Source organism: Xenopus laevis, chromosome 8L (assembly GCF_017654675.1).
Source record: "Xenopus laevis strain J_2021 chromosome 8L, Xenopus_laevis_v10.1, whole genome shotgun sequence".
Lineage (NCBI taxonomy): Eukaryota > Metazoa > Chordata > Amphibia > Anura > Pipidae > Xenopus > Xenopus laevis.
The window spans coordinates 124,976,455-124,998,094 of record NC_054385.1 but is presented as its reverse complement, the minus strand read 5'-3'; the positions used below and the strand labels follow the sequence as shown (position 1 = coordinate 124,998,094).

Sequence of the window (21,640 nt, the reverse complement as noted above, 5' to 3'; positions counted from 1 at the left end):
CAAGCACAATGTTGCTGAAACCATAGCTGAACTGTAGCTCCCAGAACTGTATATAGCATAAGCATTTCCACATTCATTTTGGAAAATCTGGAGCTTCAGACCCTCCTGATCGAGCTCCCAGGCAAGGGGTCGCCTACCCCAGCCTCAGAGGCCTCCTGCCTCTACATAGTGGCAGCTGAAATCACCATCTCCTTAGTGAAGTACAATCAGCAGAAATCCTCCAGCAGTAATGGCTGTGAGCACATGGCAATTTCGTTTTATAGGGTGCAGCAGCGAAACCTAGTGACTTCTTTTGGGTTCGGCCATGCTGCACCAACACAAGGGCATCTGCCCCTTAGGAAACCCTGTAGTTAGTCCCAAACAGGATTTCTGCACCATGAGGCTCCGACCGGAGGGGAATTAACCCTCCGTGTCCCTACACATACAAAACAACCTTAATCTCATAATCTCAAAATTTGACTCTGACATCCAAATCTGGGCAAACCAGACTTCTGTGAGAGACAGACTAATCCAGTACAAAGTCTTCCACCGGCTCTATACAACGCATCTAAAACTCAAAGCAATGGGCAAGTGAGAAAACAATATTAGCCCTAGAACCTCTGCAGCCATCTTCCTACATATGATCTGGGCCTGCCCAATAATAGCAACTTTTTGGTCCCAAATAATGGCCTCTGTAGCAACTACCCTTGACTTTCCACAGATGCTGCAATTCTACAATATAAGAAGGCAATGTGTGTAGCTATATTGAGACATTGTGCATTTTGCATATTTCCTTTAGTTAGTGGTTGTAAATGGCCCTTTTTATGTACCAATATTTTCCTGCATCTCTAAAATTTTTATGAGCTATATGGAGCCCTAAAAGTTTGAATGTCCAAGGTGGAATTAAACTGCTTAGTTTAATCTTACTTTGGTATGAGGAAGCTTATATTACATTTTCATATTCGCAATCGTTCCCCTTTTAACAAGGTTCCTTTTTTTACTGCCTGGCAACGTTGACTAAGGCTCAAGCTATTTTTTTATTGGACAGAAAACTGTGTCTTGCTCTGTGATGAGAAAGTACCGGAAGCACAAGCAGCGCAATTACTGTGCAGAGATGCAGAGCTGTGTTAACACTCGGATGATTATTTAATATAAAAGATAATGAAACAATGAATTACATGTTCTGGCTGTTCAGCCTCAGTGTCTGTGCTGTACCTTGTGGTGAGTAACAATATCTGGTGCTCTTCATTTTCTTCCTGCTTCTCTCTCCAATAATTAGTAACAATCGTGAATATTATTTTAATGAATTCATTCGTTGAAAATAGAGATTTTTTTTATAGAGAAGAATAGTAAACAGATAATATGATGTGATATGTAAGTGATGGGTGCAGAGTGGTTAAAAGAAAGAAAAATATATTGAATTAATGGTTAAATATTTTCGCTTGCACCAAATAAGATGCATGAAGCTTTTTTTTTTCCCTGTAAAGAAAGATTTATCAAGGGTCGAAGTAAAAATTCGAAGTAAAAATTTTTTCATTTCGAGCTATTTTTGTGTACTTCGATGAGGGAACAGTCCAAATTCGAATCGAATTTGAAAAAATTCATAAGTCGAATATCGAAATTTATCATGTACTGTCACTTTTAAACTTTGACTTCAACCATTCACCAACTAAAACCTGCCGAATTGGTGTTTTAGCCTATGGGGGACCTCCTAGAACCTATTTAGAGTCAATTGGTGGAAAATTCAAGGTTTTTTCTTCGATTCAAACAATTCGATTAGAGCCTATTCACCTACAGAAAAAAACTTAGATTTTTTTTAATAAATTTCGGTTGGTCTCTTTTTATTCAAATTTCGAAGTTATGGGAGTTCAAAAAAACTCCCATTACTTTGAAATTCGACCCTAATATAAATCTGCTCCCAAATGTTCTTTATTTGTGGTTTAAATACAAAATCTGGAAGGTGCCATAGAGTGTTAAGACGAAAAACTGACACCTGTGGGCAGATTTATTAAAGTTTAAATGGTAAATTCGAATTTTTAAATTTTTTTACTCACAAATTCGAATCTTAATTCACCAACATGAATTTGAATTTGAGTGTGACTCTGGAAACAGTTCTAACTCGAATATTCACTACCTAAAACCCGCCGAGTTCATTTACAAGTCAATGGCAGAGGCAGAGGTCCGGTTTACCATTTGAAGATGTTAATTGCCTTCCTGACATTCAAGTTTTATTCGGAGAAAAAACTCTAAACGGGTTCCGTTCTAATTCAATTTAAATAAAATTTGAGTTTTCGGCTGGTTCATATTCGATCGAATATTAGACGTTCAAGATTTTTTTTTTAAATAACCACCCATTCAAGTTGTGAGTACAGGTATGGGATCCATTATCTGGAAACCCATTATCCAGTAACCCCCGAATTATGGAACGCCCATCTTCCATAGACTCAAATAATCCAAATGTTTTCCTTTTTCTGTGTAATAATAAAACTTGATCCCAACTAAGATATAATTAATCCTTATTGGAAGCAAAACCCAGTCTATTGGGCTTATGTTATGTTTTGGTAGCCGAGGATGCGTAGAGTATAACAGTGCTTTATTAGCAGGCTCAGGCAGGCATTACACAACAGTAAAATCCAACTCTAACACTCTCAAGCTGTACAGAAAGTCCTGTGTATGCACAGTACAAGTCCTGTGCACAGTGACACCCGCAGGCCATTTGTATAAACACCACAGTTTACTTAAAGGGAACCCGTCACCCAAAAAAAATATTCAAAATCCTATTTTATTACATTAGTCAAGCAAAATGAACTTTAATTACACTATATAAATTATTTGAATCTTGTTTCCATCAGTCTGGGAATTCATAATTATAGCAAGCAGGCAGGAGCCATTTTGTGGACACTGTTATTAAGACAAGTCTTGTATCATCTCAGAATCTTGTTTGTGCACCAGAATGGGGGACTTGATGTCCATCCCCATGTACTGGCTACACAATTAAATGATAAAAAGAACAGGGGAATGTGTGGAGAGCAGTGACATCTAAGAAGTGCTGGATTGAAATTGAAAGTAATTGTCTGCCCCGCCTCTATGCCACGGGCATAGAGGAGTGGCAGACAATATTTGATCGACAGCTGAGATTTTTAAATGAGCTTACAACAGCTATGAATGCTTTAATAAAAAATAGAAATTGGATTTCATGTTTAATTTTAAAAGGACTTTTATTACATAGATTTTTGTGTCTGGGTGACAGGTCCACTTTAATGTTTACATGATTTTCTAGTAGACTTAAGGTATGAAGATTCAAATTACAGAAAGATCCATTATCCTGGATAACAGGTCCAACAAGAGAGTACCATCAGCTGACTGCATATCATTTGTAGCAAATTTAGGGGAATACTCTGGTGTTCCCACCAAATGGTTCTGTGGTCCCCAGTTAATTAACATGTAGGAGTTTAATGAGTTTTCAGAGTTTGCCAGGCTTTGTCTTTGACTAAAAATCATGCTAGTAACCCCCCTGATAGACACCGGGTTGGATTGGAGCCTTGGGGGCCCACCAGGGCTGCAAAATGAAGGGCCCTCCTGGCAGACCCCGGGGCCCCATCTCGACCTTCAAACTGCTGGTGTCAGGGTGCACATGCATACAAGACGCATGCACGAGAGAACACCGCCACACCACGGCACAGGTCTTTATGTGGCAGCCGGGGTGCAGGTCTGGGCCGGAGGGTGCCCATGAGGGCCAGGGCCCACCGGGTTTCTTTCCGGTGTCCCGCTGGTCCAATCCGACCCTGGATAGACACCCTCAGATGTATTAAACGTAAAATTATCATTTAAATTATCATTCTAATGTTGAAGATGACCAGGCATTGCATTGCAAACAATAGGTTTAATTTCATAAAAATAGTAAACAGCATAATAACATATTACCTTTATACTACCCCTTAACTTCTTGAACTCGTCAGTCAAATTACAATGCTCCGCACTTGTTTTCTAACTTTACTTTTATTCAATTAAAATCCGCCAAATACAGGTATCGGACCAGTCATCTGAAAACCCGTTAATCCAAATTCCAGAAAAGCCATCTCCCATAGACTCCATTTTATCCAAACAATTCAAATTTTATTTGGGATGGCCCTCAGAGCGCTTAGTTTTCCGAAGTCGCCTGAAGTTGCCTCACGAGGAAACTTCCGGCAACTTCGCCAGGCAACTAATCTCTCCGAATCTCCATGTGTGTCTTTGCCCTAAAAATTTAAATATAATCCCTTAAACTCTTTTTTGTTTCTATTGCCTTATAGACAGCCACACTATCCAGTATTACACAACACTAATACCATCTCCTACCCCTGGGGTGAATCATTATACAAACATTGCGTTTCTAGACGGCTTTAGGTATGGAAAGTATGACAGTGACACATGCCATGTTCAGTACTTTGATCCGGCACTGAATGCACTGACTGAGCACGTGGAGAAAAAGACGAAATATGTTCGAGTACTGGTGGTTTTTCAGAAGCAGCAGATGGAATTTTTAATGGGTTATTTAAACAAGACATATGGTGAGTACAATCATATGGAGCCTATTTATGTCCCATAGCTTGTGGTCAGGAAAGTGTCTTCAAGATTTCCTCCTTTAGTAGCCTTTAGCTGGTGTTTCTTGAGCTTAAATGAGCTTTTGTATACAACAAGCGACTGTTTGTGGCGTGAGTGCAGAAAGGGCTTCTTTCTCATCCCCCTGCCATACAGATGTTCTTTGTGCAAATTGCGCTGAATTGTAGAACGATGTACAGATACACCATCTGTAGCAAGATGTTCTTGCAGGTCTTTGGAGGTGATCTTTGGCTTGTCTGTAACCATTCTCACAATCCTCTGCATATGTCGCTTCTGTATTTTTCTTGGCCTGCCAGACCTGGGTTTTACAGCAACTGTGCCTGTGGCCTTCCATATTCCTTACGGTTGAAACTGACAGTTTAAACCTCTGAGATAGCATTTTTTAGCCTTCCCCTAAACCATGATACTGAACAATCTTTGTTTTCAGATCTTTTGAGAGTTGCTTTGAGGATCCCATGCTGCAGTGTCGGACTGGCCCGGCGGGACACCGGGAAAATACCCGGTGGGCCCCGACCCTCATGGGCCCCCGCCGGGCCAGAACCCCTCTCTTAATATTTATATTTGAAAAAAATAAATAAAAATTATCGGCGCTGTGCAGCGCCGCCTGCGCATGCGCGCCAAGCAGCGCTGTTGCGCATGCGCACCGAGCAGCTTCCTTTCTGAGCCGGCGCGTCACAGTGGGGGGACGGGTGGCCGGAGGGGGGCCCTCGGCAACAGTCCCGGTGGGCCCCGGTCCCCCCAGTCCGACCCTGCCATGCTGTCACTCTTCAGAGGAGAGTCAAACAGAAGCACAACTTGCAATTGGCCACCTTAAATACCTTTTCTCATGATTGGACACACCTGCCTTTGAAGCTCACGTCTCAACGAGCTAATCCAAACAATTTGGTGTTGCCAGTGATCAGTATTGAGCAGTTACATGCATTCAAAATAGCAAAATTACTGAATACTGCTTCACTAAAAATCTTTGCTCAGAAAACACCCCAGTACTAAGATGTTCCTGGGAACTGAAAGACATACTACTGTTATTTTTTTTTGTTGAAAGTGGAGTAAATTATTATGCAGGCTGAGAGGTGTTCCCAAACTTTTTTATATGACTGTATCAAAGTCCGAAATTCAATAATTTAAAAAATTTGAGTTGTATTTTTTAATATAAAATCAGCATTTTTAGTGTAAAAACTACTTGAATTTTTTAAACCCAGAGGGTCTTAAAAGTCCAAATAAAAAAGTACTCCAACTCAGACCTGCCTAGTTCATGTAGAAGTCAAAGTCAATCTGCGCTGGGTTTTGTGCAATAATCTGAAGATGTCATGGTTTTCAGGCGTCAATCCGAAATCCGAGTTTTTTTGCCACACAGGAAATATTTTCGGAAAAATGTATTGATAAATAAGGGGAAAAAAATCTGTGCGGATTTGGTCGGACTATTTTATTTTCAGAAATTTTCGGATTTTGATAAATATTTCCCTTATTGTGGATTAGTAATTATTCTAAACCCTGTGGGCCCAAATTATACTCACTCAAATAGAAAAAAAAAAAAAAAGTACAAGAATGTATTTAAAAGAGAAAAAAAGTTTAAAACTAAGTAAGCTTTATCAGAAAGGTCTATATAAATACACCAGAAACCCCTCAAAGTAATGCTGCTCTTTGTCCTCAAAAAAAAACAAAGAAACACCACATTTCTTTCCTTCTATTGTGTACTCATGGGCTTCTGTATCAGACTTCCTGTTTTCATCTTAAACCTCCAGTGCTTGGACTTGAGCATGCTCAGTTTGCTCCCAATCAAGCACAGGATACACAGTAGATAACGGATACATTATGAAAAATTCCAATATAAACTACAGATCGTATCTGTTATCTACTGTGTATCCTGTGCTTGAATGGCTGCCCCAATGGCTACACAGCAGCTTGTTTATATAAACTATAGTAGTACTTATCTGTTATCTACTGTGTATCCTGTGCTTGAATGGCTGCCCCCATGGCTACACAGCAGCTTGTTTATATAAACTATCGTAGTACTTATCTGTTATCTACTGTGTATCCTGTGCTTGAATGGCTGCCCCCATGGCTACACAGCAGCTTGTTTATATAAACTATAGTAGTACTTATCTGTTATCTACTGTGTATCCTGTGCTTGAATGGCTGCCCCCATGGCTACACAGCAGCTTGTTTATATAAACTATAGTAGTACTTATCTGTTATCTACTGTGTATCCTGTACTTGAATGACTGCCCCCATGGCTACACAGCAGCTTGTTTATATAAACTATAGTAGTACTTATCTGTTATCTACTGTGTATCCTGTACTTGAATGACTGCCCCCACGGCTACACAGCAGCTTGTTTATATAAACTATAGTAGTACTTATCTGTTATCTACTGTGTATCCTGTGCTTGAATGGCTGCCCCCATGGCTACACAGCAGCTTGTTTATATAAACTATAGTAGTACTTATCTGTTATCTACTGTGTATCCTGTGCTTGAATGGCTGCCCCCATGGCTACACAGCAGCTTGTTTATATAAACTATAGTAGTACTTATCTGTTATCTACTGTGTATCCTGTACTTGAATGACTGCCCCCATGGCTACACAACAGCTTGTTTATATAAACTATAGTAGTACTTATCTGTTATCTACTCTGTATCCTGTGCTTGAATGGCTGCCCCCATGGCTACACAGCAGCTTATTTATATAAACTATAGTAGTACTTATCTGTTATCTACTGTGTATCCTGTGCTTGAATGGCTGCCCCCATGGCTACACAGCAGCTTGTTTATATAAACTATAGTAGTATTTATCTGTTATCTACTGTGTATCCTGTGCTTGAATGGCTGCCCCATGGCTACACAACAGCTTGTTTATATAAACTATAGTAGTACTTATCTGTTATCTACTGTGTATCCTGTGCCTTTCCTCCTTTTTCAGCTTTGAATCTCTGCCCCCCGCAGCTACCCAGCAGCTTTCTATATAGTAGAGTTGCTAAAGCAAACAAACCAGTTTTACCAATGCAGGCCAACCATGCATTACAGTTAAATTAATGTAATGCACGTTACTGTTCCTTGAAGGCATTAAAGATGGTGGTCTTACAATCACATGTCTGCCAATCAGAAATCTAAAATAAAATCTAATTCTATTTATTTAAAATAGGGAAAAACTGCTACCCTGAGAGTTCTTCCAACTCAAGGCCTGAGTCTAGGTGGCTTTTTCCAAATCCAGTTTCCTAGGATAATAGGAGAGTTTAGCGTTCCTGGCAAGAAGAAAAAATTAACTCTTTTATAGATGTGTCCAAACCTGCTCTACTGTTTAATGTTGTTTTTTTCATTTGTTTTATATATAGTGGAGACTTCTATGTCTACCAGAGGAAGTTTGTCTGTGAGCTGAATGAGGATGGTACTCATGCTGCATATGAGGAGATTGCCTTTGATGGGAAGGAGATTATGGTATTCGATAAAGAGAATGAGATGTATGTTCCTACAACACAAGAGACTCTGCTTGTGACCCAGCAATGGAATCAGCATTATGACCATGCCAAAATAAATAAGATTAACAGAGGGAATGAATGTGTGCAGAATATCAAGATGTATCTACCTTATCTATCAAATGACTTGGAGAGGAAAGGTGAGACCATATAACAGTGTTAATTCATGGATTCAGAGGGTATTTAACATTAGCCAAACATCTAAATATCTTCTGCAGCCTTCAGTGAAAAGCAGAATTATTTTTATGGAGCAATGAATATGGCGCTGAAAGTTTTTGGGCTATGCATATATTGTTCACATTTAAGTATATTATTATAAACAACTTTACACTTGTAGAAACAATAGAATTCTACGTCTATGTGACGATTAAGCAGTATCCCCTGGCCAGTGTTCAGCACCACCAAAGGTTCTCGACCAAAATTTCCCATCTTGACGACTAGCCGACAGATATTCAAGTCTTTTAACTATATCGGTCGACTGATCTTCCGCCATACACGCATCGAATATATGAAGCCTCATTTTGTACAACAATATCTGTGTATGTTTGGCCACCTTTAGGCAAGTGATAAGGACAGGACTTTCCTGCACCTCCTGATGCTCTGCTCAAGTCCTTTCTAGAGGAACACTAGGGCGCAAATTCACGAAGCGCCGAATGCTAGCGTTAATTCACTAGCGTTTGGCATTTTTCGTTACTGCGCAAATTCACCAACGAACGCTGGCGTAGTTTCGCTAGTGTTACTTCGCACCCTTACGCCAGGCGAATTTTTGCTAGCGACGTAACTACGCAAATTCACTAACTTGCGCAGTGTACTGAACGCTACCTTTTACGCTAGACTTCCTTCGCCACCTCAGACCTGGCGAAGCGCAATAGAGTAGATAGGGATTGTTTCAAAAAAAGTCAAATTTAAGTCCCAAAAAACGCTGGCGTGTTTTCTCCATGATGGCTGAAAAAGATCGAAAATATTTTTGGGGCTCCCCTCCTTCCCCCCTACATTTCCTGACACATGGCAACTTAACTAGACAGTGGGCACATATGTAGGGCAAAATAAAATTTTATTTGCTGATTTGAAGGTTTTCTAGGCATTTGTAGTGCTCCATTTCGCGCTGTATGCAAATTAGCTAGCGTAACTTCGCTTTACATATCGAATGAACGCTAGCGCAACTTCGCAACCTTACGCTACCCCTGTGCGCAACTTTGGATTTTAGTGAATTTGCGGAGCGCTGGCGAAACTACGCCTGGCGAAGTGCGGCAAAGTTGCGCCTGGCGCAACTTCGCATCTTAGTGAATTTGCCCCTAGGAAACAGCTTTCATAGCCCCTTTGCACTTGCACCCTGGGAAATGAAAAATGACCCCTAAAGGATTTTCCAATGAGGCTCATCCTTACCAGGTCAACATGGCTACATTGTGATCAATCATTGAATGCTCACATATCAGGGCTCATTTACTAACTCTATGGGTGCAAATGTTGGGGCTTGTTGCTGAACCATAAGTTAGTCTTGTGGGATATCAGTTGGCAGTTGCATTAAGCATGGTAAACACTGAGCCATATAATTAACTGTCAGTCTTAAAGATCAAGTTCAACTTTAAATAATCTTTCAGTTAAAAGGTTAAAGATAGACCTATGCTTTAGTTTTGTCATCAATCTTATTTTCTGCTCCCTTTTTTCCTTATATTTCTGTTCAAACCCTCTGCTAATCATTGGCAATTATGACTTCCAAATGCCATGAGCCAATGCCAATCTAACCCAAAACTGGCTCATGATTCACCGGTGCTAATAGAGTTGCATGTTTTGGAAACTCTTTTTATTTTATAAATGTTGTGCACATTCCCAACTTTTCTTATACCTACTGGAGACATTATACCAAATCAATGCACTTTGACGTTAAATTATATTATAGTTTATATTCATTTATTGCTCAACAAATGGCAGTTCTCTGAATTCCTATTGCAGTTCCCCCTAAAGTGAAGATTTCCAGATCACAATCAGAGAGCAGCACCGCACTTCACTGTCATGTTTATGGGTTCTACCCCCGAGATGTGGAAGTGAAGTGGATAAAGAATGGGAGAGATGAGATTTACTCCGAGGAATCAGCAGAGATCCTGCCAAACCCTGATGGCACCTATCAGATCAGAGTCAGTGTGGAGGTAACACCAGAGGAGGGCGCCACTTACTCCTGCCATGTGGATCACAGCAGTTTGGAGAATCCCCTGGTTGTACCATTTGGTGAGTGTCTTGAAGTTGTTCTACGGTGCAAAAATGGTCTGGTATTTTTGTTAATAATTCGTTCAGTGGTAATAATTAAAATGAATAACTAACTTATTCGGTGTTAATATTTCATTAATTGTGACTTTTAAACTTCTGTGCTCATAATACATTTATCCCTGTTCAATTTTGTGTGCATTATATATTTCATATCGCAAAACTCCCTGTGAATAAAGGCCAACTAATGCTGAACTACCTTTTGTTTTATTTATATATATATATATATACACATATACGCATATACACATATACACACATACACATATACACATATACACATATACATACATTGTTATTGTAATATTGGAAGTATTACAGACTTTTATGCACCAATTTACTAACTTTAGAATTTCTATTTTTCTCACAAATTTAAAAAAAATTTGTTTTTTATTTCGCTAAATCTCTAAAAAAAAAATTCAAGATTAAAAAAACAAAAAACAAACCATGACCAAACTCCCATGCCCATTTTTAGCTTAATTTTTTTTAATAAAATGAGATTAGATCATGGAAAAACTCCATAAAATCAAGCTTTTCCTTTTTTTTTTCACAAATTGCTCTAATTTTTTGGGCTTTTTTCCTCAATCGCTCGAATTTTTAGAGATTTTGCCAGAAAACCCTGAAAAAGTCAGATATCTTTGTCTAAACCCAGTGCAGACCACAAAAACTTAAAATTGAGAGGTGCCAACTCCCACTAACTTATACAGGACCTCTACAGGTCTGAGATGGCGGATTTTGGGATTTGGGCTTTCTGAAGCATCGGGGGTATAATAAATCTCGAAAAATTCGAGGTTTTTTTGTTCTCTAAAAATTTGAATTTAGTGATTTTTCAAAATTTTCTCATACACCATTTTAATAAATAACCCTGTAAGTGTAAAAACAGCTGAGGTCATATAGAAGTCAATGGGAGCTGCGCTGATTGTATTGACCATTCAAACTTTTAGAGGTTTTCAGATGTTTTTTTTGCTAGTAATTGTTTTTAGAGGCTTTCAATTTTTTAGCATATTATTCAGCCTTTTTTTATTCCTGCTTTTTATAATCAGATCTTTTAATAACTTTTTTATGACTTTTAGAGTTTTTTGTGGTTTTATAAAACTATAAAGCCACTAAAATGAGACTGTTGACAAATAGGCCTCTTTAAATCATTAGTATCGAACACTCCCACATGCCTGTTTCATTTGTTGCCAATAAATGGGGTAAGGGGCAGTTTGTTATATCCCTGAGGCTACTACAACATGGGTTATAAGACTGAGAAACTGCTCCTCTGCTCATTTCCAATCTCTGGTGTCTCTACACCCCGAGACCCTGTGTTGGGCTTCGGGCAGACAAATGGAGAATATTTTCAGTTTTCTTTTACTGTATACAGTTTATCCTTCTGTGGGAATTGTAGGTGTTCAATTTTGGTTCCAAGATCTATATCTTTCTCTTTCCCACCCAAAATACAGAATCCACTGATCTAAGTACTTATTATATCGTGATCCCTGTTGTGGCCGCTCTCTCCCTCCTTCTTGTTGCCCTGGGAATATTTGTTTGTAGAAAGAGAAGAAGAAAAGGTATTTACTTTCACTTTCTCTTTTTGCAGTTGGGTATTGTAATGCTAAATGTATTGAGGGAATATCTTTTTTGGAGCACTGAGACTTACAGACTGCTTTTTAAATCTAGTGTGATCTGTATGAGGCCATGCTAGAATCAAAAGGGTCAGGCAGTGTCGGACTGGGACATCAGGGGCCCACCCAAAAACCTTACACCAGGAATCCACTATTATTATTCCTCTCCTCACTCAACCTCTATTCTCCTAGTCTCTTTTCTTTACATACTATACTCTATTATTCCATTATTTAGCCTCTTTTATTTTTCACATAGAAATAGGGAATGCCCATAAAATAGGCCACATTTTTAGCTGCATAAGAGCCCATTGACACTTGGGCCCACTGGGAGTTTTCCCGGTATCTCGGTTGGCCAGTCCGACACTAGGGGCAGGCAGTGACGGATTAATGAGATGTGAGACCCATAGGCTACACCAGTGATCCCCAACCCGTGGCTTGTGAGTAACATGTTGCTCTCGGACTCCTTGGATGTTGCTCCCAGTGGCCTCAAAGCAGGTGCTTATTTTTGAATTCTTGACTTGGAGGCAATAAAATCTGCCTAAAAGACATTCCTATAGGCTGCCAGTCCACATAGGGGCTACCAAATAACCAGTCACAGCTCTTATTTGGCATCCCATGGACTTTTTTCATGCTTGTGTTGCTCCTCAACTTTTACATTTGAATGTGGCTCACGGGTAAAAAAGGTTGGGGATAACCTGGGCTACACTTTGCCAAGGGCCCCCTTCTATGCTACTCCCACTCCCTAAAGTTAAGAAATATACAATAATTAATCAGGGACATGTGTGCACCTAGAGACACAAGGGGACAATGATCTAGCTTTTTTCAGTTATAATTTGTATTTTATATTAAATTAATTCTTAATTGACTTGTTAAATCTGGTTCCAGTTGGGACGGGTGCAACTGGGAGAAGATTAGGCAGCCAGACAAGGCGCATATAGGGTTGCCACCTTCTAACCAGTGGAACTCCGGGCAGGAGCTACGACTTAATGGTGGCGGAGTCCTGACATAATGGGGCAGGTCCGTGACAAGGCGGGGGTGGGCCATGATGTCAGGGGTGGGTTATGACATCAATAATAGGAAATCCTGCCCTGTTTTCCTAATTTGGAGAAACCAGGCGGCCAGTTATTTGAAGGGCTGACTGGGTCAAAACTGGACAAGTGGCAACTCTAATCGCATATGTTTGTGTGGTGTGAGTACAATTGACGCCACAAGTGAACGGAAAACTTGATGCATCTTAGAGGCTTTGTCTGGCTGCTATAGCCTTTAAACAATAACAAAACAAAAAAAATAGTTTGTCCATATAATGACATGATTTTATTGCAATATATGGACAAAAAAATCCTTAAATTTTTCTAAAATGGAGGGAATTTACACACATATAGGGGCTTATTTATTAAAGTCCGAATTTATCTCTATTTTCTGAAAAAAAACTCAGACCAAATCCGCACAGGTTTTTAGGGCTTATTTATTAATACACTTATTAATACACAATCCGAAAAAATCTTAAAAATTATCGAAAATCTAATTTTTTTTGTATTTTCACCCGAAAACCCAACACACATCAAATAAATCATTGGTACTTCTCCCATAGGGGTAAATTTATCAAAGAGTGAAGTTCCGCAGCTCTCAATTCATTTCTATGGGATTCAGAAAGGCGTATTTATCAATGGGTGAAAGTGAAAGATCACCCTTTGATAAATACGATTATAAAAATCCCATAGAAATGAATGGAGAGTGGCGGAATTTCACTCTAGTGGCGGAACTTCACTATTAACTTCACTCTTTGATAAATATACCCCTTTGACTTATATGAAACCTCGACAGGTCTGAGATGTCGGATTTTCAGATTCAGACTTTTACCATCCTCGGTGTTAAATAAATGAAAAAAAAATCGTGACTTTATAAAATTAAATTTTCCATTATTTTTCATTCGGAGTTTAGTAAATACCCCCATAATGTATATATAGCACTATGTACTTTGACGGGTCACTCGTTTGCTGTTACGATTCTTTGTTGTATTCAGAGGGATTTCTTTCACGGTAACAAAGCATCTATTTTTTCCTTTTTAGGATCGAGCGGTGGTCAAGAGGGTTTGTGTATGCGAAATTCCAACAATGACTCCTCCGTTCAATCTGTTTCACGTTAATTTAAGCAGGAAAAAAAAGATGCATGTATTAAATTTATAGAGTATTATTATATTCATTTTGTGAACTGCCCTTGATTAGTAACTAAGATACAGATATAACTTCCTACTTAAGTTCCCTTATCATGCACAATAGAGCCAGTTGCCTGACAGATTGTAGTCTGGGTGAGGATTGGAGGAATTCCACCCAAATGCCCAGAAAAGTGCGTCTGCACAGTACAAGACACTAGGGGGCACATTTACTTAGCTCGAGTGAAGGAATGGAAGAAAAAATACTTCGAATTTCGAATGTTTTTTTTGGCTACTTCGACCATCGAATTGGCTACTTCGACCATCGACTACGACTTCAGATCGAACGACTCCAACTGAAAATCGTTAGACTATTCAACCATTCGATAGTCGAAGTACTGTCTCTTTAATTCGTCTCTTTGATTCGAAGGATTTAATCGTTCGATCAAATGATTTTTCCTTCGATCGTAGGAAATGCGGTAAATCCTTCGACTTCGATATTCGACAGTCAAAGGATTTTACTTTGACGGTCGAATATCGAGGGTTAATTAACCCTCAATATTCAACCCTAAGTAAATGTGCCCCTACATGACTAATGGTAATGGTACCACCATGACCCATAGTAGTGTAATACATTCTGCAAAAGAACCTTCTCTTAGGCTTAATAATAATTTGTCAGGCCCCCAAAATGTCTAAAGGTTGACTTGTCTTACCAATATTTATTGAAATTATTTATGTATTAGAGCATCATGGGGCCCCTATACCCCCTCTGCAGCCGCAGGGTCTGCTTCCTCTATATTTACACCTCTGTTAATAGGTCGTTATACATTAGGCCTGGTCACTGGACTGCTCTTCCCCAGTGGTTTCACTCTGGTCACTGCTTCAGTGCAGATTCACCAAATGTTTCACCACACACAAAATTTGTGTTCAGCTCAGGTAATAAAAGTTGCATCTGATTGCTCTTAAAAAAAGTACATAACAGTATTAAGTCTTTTGGTCCTGTTTCTCTTCCTGATCGTGTCATGCAAATATATATTATTTTTATTTATTATCACAGGATATTACTGCAGAACTGTTGATGCAATTAAGAGCAGGCCAAGTAAATGTGTGACATAAGCTGCTATTGTATATTTATGTTATAAGGAATGTTTTTGTGCATTTATATAATTTACATAGTTGATTTATATTTAATCAGGATTCCTGCCTGTCTTTTATACAAATAAAGTGAATGGATATTCCCTAAGGAGATGTGACGCACAGTTAGGGGCAGATTTACTAAGGGTCGAATATCGAGGGTTAATTAACCCTCGATATTCGACCAGGAACTAAAATCGTTCGACTTCGAATATCGAAGTCGAACGATTTAGCGCAAATCCTGCGATCGAACGATTCGAAGGATTTTAATCCAACGATCAAAGGAATATCCTTCGATCAAAAAAACGCAGGCAAGCCTATGGGGACCTTCCCCATAGGCTAACATTGAGTTCGGTAGCTTTTAGCTGCCGAACTAGGGGGTCAAAGTTTTTCTTAAAGAGACAGTACTTCGATTATCGAATGGTCGAATAGTCGAACGATTTTTAGTTCGAATCGTTCGATTCGAAGTCGAAGTAGTAGTCGAAGGTCGAACTAGCCCATTCGATGGTCGAAGTAGCCAAAAAAACACTTCGAAATTCGAAGTTTTTTTAATTCGAATCCTTCACTCGAGCTTTGTAAATGTGCCCCTGAAATATTTTGTCTATCGGATGCTTTCCTATTGGTAAGCTTTTGGGTCACCCATTTCTAACCCTTCTGGTTTCTGTACCATTTGTGGACGTTTGTTTGGAATATGATTAGTGATGGGCGAATTTCTCCCGTTTCGCCAGAAAATTCACAGAATTTGCTGCGAAATTCTCGAAACAGCGAAAATTTCTCGAAATGCAAATTTTTTGCCGACAATTCTGATGCCCATTAAAGTCAATGGGCGCCTAGAATTTTCAAGCGCGAAATTTTTGCGGCAATTTCGCGAATTTATTCGCCAGCGACGAAAAGCAGAAATTCACCCATCACTAAATATGATCATATTATTCGTGTTCATCTCTGGGACACCTGTGTACTTACTGCACATATAAATAATGATCATAGAGAAAGACAACTGTATCCATAATTGGAACCATAACTAGTGTATCCAGAGACAACACACAACACTAAATTGGCCCCTAAACAGACCTGACATGTTGATATAAACCCCAAGGAACTCCATTGAATGAGCCAATGAAGGAATTAGTGTGGCAGATTAGCAGGGTGACAGTTAGGGTTGCCTCTAGGCGTCAAATGTCATTTCTGATGGAGGAGCTTGGTGACATAGGGGTGACATAGGGGTAACATAGGGGTCTGTGATGAAGGACACATACAAGATATTTCCCTTAACTGCACAAATAAATAGTGATGCAATGCCTACTATAGACAGTAGGTGTCAGTGTTCATAGAGCAGTTACATAACCATCAACTACAGCTATTTATTAGCGATGAGAGAATCTGTCCCAAAAAATGCATTCATGTCAAAATAATTTTTTATGCAAGCGACAATTTTTACATGCGCAACTTTTTTGTCCAAATGCATTAAAGTCACAGCAAATTTTTCAGCATGAATTTTTGCAGCGATTTTGTAAAAAAAAAAAAACCCCAAAAAAATTAGCAAACTGCAGAAATGCTCAGCTAATCCATGCCATTTGCTTTGGCATAAATTAGGGAGAATAGTTATGAAAAAAAGTGTAACCCTTATTTCCCACCAAGAACTAGCTTCCACAGTGTAGAGCACTGGTTACTTTAGACCCTCAGTCTCAGCTGGGCCGTTATAATACAGTGTGGATGAAGGGAGAGATGTTGCAGAACTGTATATCTCAGCTTCTTAAAACAGGATTTCTGTTCATTTATTATTTATTTACAGTGAGAAGGTAGTCACAGTATAGGCTTCTTTGTTATAAAGGGGTCAACGCACAACACAGTGTATCACACTCTTTTGGAGAAAGACTTGGCAAGGTTCCACCTCATCTTTGTGACTCCCTTTACTGGACCTGGATCACCTCGAGTGGAACTTCCAGGGAAATCTTCTAATCTGATTCCCTATCCACTATAATCCTTACATTAACAGACATTATCACATGGGAGAGATACCTCCAATCTATCCTCTTATGTTGGAGCTCAGAACTGCTCTTTCTAGATCAACCCTATCTGACTTAAAGGAGAAGGAAAGCTACGGAGGCATTTTATTGCCAATAGATTTGCTGCAATAGTGCAATCTAGAATGCTATATTTATTCTGTAGAATGTTTTACGATACCTGAGTAAAAAGCTCTAGAAACTCTGTTTGTTTAGTATAGGAGCTGCAGTATTAACGTGGTGTGACATCACTTCCTGCATGAGTCTCTCCCTGCTCTGGGCTCAGATTACAGTAGAGAAGGGAGGGGGGGAGGGGAAGAGGAGCAAACTGAGCATGCTCTTGCCCAGGGCAATGAGGTTTAAGCTGAAGACAGGAAGTCTGATACAGAAGCCCATGAGTACACAATAGAAGGAAAGAAATGTGGTGTTTCTTTTGACAGGGGACTCAGAGCAGCACTACTTTGGGGGTTTACTGATATATTTAGATGGACCTTTCTGTTAAGGCTTACTTAGTTTTAGCCTTTCCTTCTCCTTTAACTTCTATGGCAGGAGCTACACTTACCACTATTTACATAACTCATTTATGGGGTAAATAAACGTCTTTCCTTATTGGGGCCTAAGTCCCAATCTCCCCAGCAACCTTCCATTTAGAGTCAGACTGGGCCAGAGGGGACCGAGATAAAACCCGGTGGGGCCAGCCGGACCAGACTCGCTCCATAGAACCGCGCTCCTGACCTCCCCTCCAGATCACATAAAGAAGACGCGAAGCAGGTAGTGTTGATATATTTTATGGGAACAACCTATTCCTCTGACGGGTGACGAGTAGGTGCTGGCTGGGGGGCAAGATTGACATAAGTGGCACAGCTACTGGGGAGAGGGGCCCTTGGGGGTGGGCCCTTGGAGGGAGGGTGGCCCTGATGTGGCAGCCCCGGTGGGCCCTGAGCCCCTAGCCTGACCCTACTTCCATTCCCTCCTAAAGTGGAAGTGAAGAAGAACATGTGGTACCTCTCCTGTATAAAGATTTAAGAAATAATAACACCTCCTAGCCAAATCTGGTACTGCGATGAGAACATTTTAAATTGGAAAGGGAAACACTCCCCCCTCCCAAATACAAATTAGGCCCAGTTCTTAAACATACAGTAGATAGGGGATTTCTAACTAGTATGGTAAGTTAACCCTAAGGACTCCTATTAAAGTATCTAGAGCAGTGATCCCCAACCAGTAGCTCACGAGCAACATGTTGCTCCCCAAACCCTTGGATGTTGCTCTCAGTGGCCTCAAAGTAGGTGCTTATTTTTTAATTTCTGTTTTGGAGGCAAGTTTTTATTGCATAAAAAACAGATGTACTACTAAACAGAACCTCCTGTAGGCAGCCAGTCCACATAGGGGCTACCAGTAGCCAATCACATCTATTATTTGGCTCCATCCAGGAACATTTTTCATGCTTGTGTTGCTCCCCAACTCTTTTTACATCTGATTGTTGCTCACGGTTGAAAAAGGTTGGGGATCCCTGATCTAGAGTATATAAAGACAAATGTTTCCCTGCTATTGAATATGAGGATTTTACAAGTCACACTAGGAAGTTATGTGACCATATAAAGGCACAAGGCTGCAGGCTGAGTTATACAGGGAACTCTGAGTATCACTCATGTATTATAAGGGAAAATGTACCCCCTACTGTAAATGATAAGGATATTAGAAGTCACTGAGGGGTTGTTCTGTGACCATATAAAGGCACAAGGCTGCAGGCTGAGTTATACAGGGAACTCTGAGTATCACTCATGTATTATAAGGGAAAATGTACCCCCTACTGTAAATGATAAGGATATTAGAAGTCACTGAGGGGTTGTTCTGTGACCATATAAAGGCACAAGGCTGCAGGCTGAGTTATACAGGGAACTCTGAGTATCACTCATGTATTATAAGGGAAAATGTACCCCCTACTGTAAATGATAAGGATATTAGAAGTCACTGAGGGGTTGTTCTGTGACCATATAAAGACACAAGGCTGCAGGCTGAGTTATACAGGGAACTCTGAGTATCACTCATGTATTATAAGGGATCATTTACCCCCTACTGTTAATGATAAGGATATTAGAAGTCACTGAGGGGTTGTTCTGTGACCATATAAAGGCACAAGGCTGCAGGCTGAGTTATACAGGGAACTCTGAGTATCACTCATGTATTATAAGGGATAATGTACCCCCTACTGTAAATGATAAGGATATTAGAAGTCACTGAGGGGTTGTTCTGTGACCATATAAAGGCACAAGGCTGCAGGCTGAGTTATACAGGGAACTCTGAGTATCACTCATGTATTATAAGGGATAATGTACCCCCTACTGTAAATGATAAGGATATTAGAAGTCACTGAGGGGTTGTTCTGTGACCATATAAAGGCACAAGGCTGCAGGCTGAGTTATACAAGGAACTCTATCACTCTTGTATTATGAGGGATAATGTACACCTTACTGTAAATTCTAAGGATTTGAGAAGTCATTGGGGATTTCAGTGACCATGTAAAGGTACACACTGCCTGGGTGAAAGGATGACAATGATAGTGATGTACTGAGAGGTGAGTACCCAGCTTTTCAACTTATCAGCAGTGAAAACCTTTGGCTAGAGACTAGGAGGAGGTCGTTGGTCCCACCAAGGTCAACTTTGCCACTATTCACCAATGATAATCAGATAATTAGAAAACACTAGTGGGCACATCGTGGCAGGGCACTTTGTAGCTTGGATGAGATTTGTTGGAAGGAAGGTTGTGTTAAACACAGCTGGAGCAAAGAAGAAGAAGCTGGAACAGATAGAGGGCCCTGTTGCAACCATAATGATTATATCAGTTAATATCATGAAACAAGACCTTTCTCCTAAAAATACAGTAGGTTTTATTAATATTAATCTTTATGATACACCCTCGTGTTACAAATAATATAGCTCTGGTTATAAAATAATTACTGGTAGTGACCCCCATAATGTAATTCCCATTATGGTGGGTGAAAACAAAATGCTGATTTTAAATGAAATATGTAAATTAATGTTGATTGGAAAAACATAGTGGAATGAACTGTACCCCCTGCTATTATTGACAAATCTAGAAAGAAGTCAGAAAGGAGTTTGCTTCCCAAAGAAAAGCTCTAACTTGTAGCCAAAGAAAATGTTTTATAGTAATAGTTCAGTGACCTCCTATAGGTCACACGATGATGGAGGTTACCAATCGCCTCCAGCAGAAGGTCGACGATGAAGAAAATGATCACCCAAGGTGAACTGTTTATTTGTTAAACTAGACAGATACCATTAGGAGGCTTTCGCAATATTCACCTTCTAAACACAAACACGGACTCTGCATTACAAATCTATAGGGACACCTGTGAACACCTGGATGATTACTGTAATAGGGACTGAAGTTCATAATTCAGGTGTTGATTGGTCACTTTGTACTGTAATCTTCTCTTCCTCTTGTTGCTCCCTAGTTCTCAAGTTTCCTCCAAAACTATGGCCTGTACTACCAGAGCTGATCAAGAACATTTACTGCTAGTTTGGGCCACGTACCACAAAGTTTTGGACATTTTGTTATGAAAAGACGGCAGACATTGTCCCCTCACAGGGCTTATTACTGTCCAGCTGATTTATTACCAGGTGCTCCATTTTTTTGGTCACATATTTTATCTTTCTGAATGTGAACTCCGTGTTCACCAGGAGAACTTAAAGAGTGGCTTTATTTGACCATCCTCATCTCCAGCTGGACAATTTTATCGAGAACTTACAATTATAGATCTTTACCCTCTCCCTCTGATTCATGAAATCTTCCAAATGGTTTGGTTTGCTACTGTGATTCCTGAATGGATTTGACAGGGGTGTACAGCTTAATCAGTTTCAGAGAATGGGATGAATGGAAGATGGCCTATCGGACTAGGTACTGACACTCTGAATACCTGGTTATTGTACTTTGCAATGCACCGGCAACCTTCCAGAACTTCAGTAATGATTTCTTCAGAGTTATTTTGGATGTTTTTGTTACATAGTTACATAGTTAAATTGGGTTGAAAAAAGACAAAGTCCATCAAGTTCAACCCCTCCAAATGAAAACCCAGCATCCATACACACACCCCTCCCTACTTTTAATTAAATTCTATATACCCATACCTATACTAACTATAGAGCTTAGTATCACAATAGCCTTTGATATTATGTCTGTCCAAGAAATCATCCAAGTCCCTCTTATAGTCATTAACTGAATCAGCATCACAACATCACCCGGCAGTGCATTCCACAACCTCACTGTCCTGACTGTGAAGAACTCCCTACGTTGCTTCAAATGAAACTTCTTTTCTTCTAGTCTAAAGGGGAGGCCTCTGGTACGGTGATCCACTTTATGGGTAAAAAGGTCCCCTGCCATTTGTCTATAATGTCCTCTAATGTACTTGTAA

At 39.7% G+C, this 21,640-nt stretch overlaps 1 protein-coding gene across 1 annotated transcript; it reads left to right on the top strand.

Moving 5' to 3' along the window:
• The first annotated feature begins 1,079 nt into the window (after window positions 1-1,079).
• LOC108699121 (major histocompatibility complex class I-related gene protein) lies at window positions 1,080-14,119 on the top strand. Its single transcript, XM_041573579.1, has 6 exons — window positions 1,080-1,200; window positions 4,272-4,533; window positions 7,912-8,192; window positions 10,006-10,278; window positions 11,760-11,867; window positions 13,991-14,119. The coding sequence occupies exons 1-6, from the start codon at window positions 1,149-1,151 to the stop codon at window positions 14,065-14,067; spliced, it is 1,053 nt and encodes a 350-aa protein (XP_041429513.1). The 5' UTR covers window positions 1,080-1,148; the 3' UTR covers window positions 14,068-14,119.
• Window positions 14,120-21,640: the final 7,521 nt, after the last annotated feature.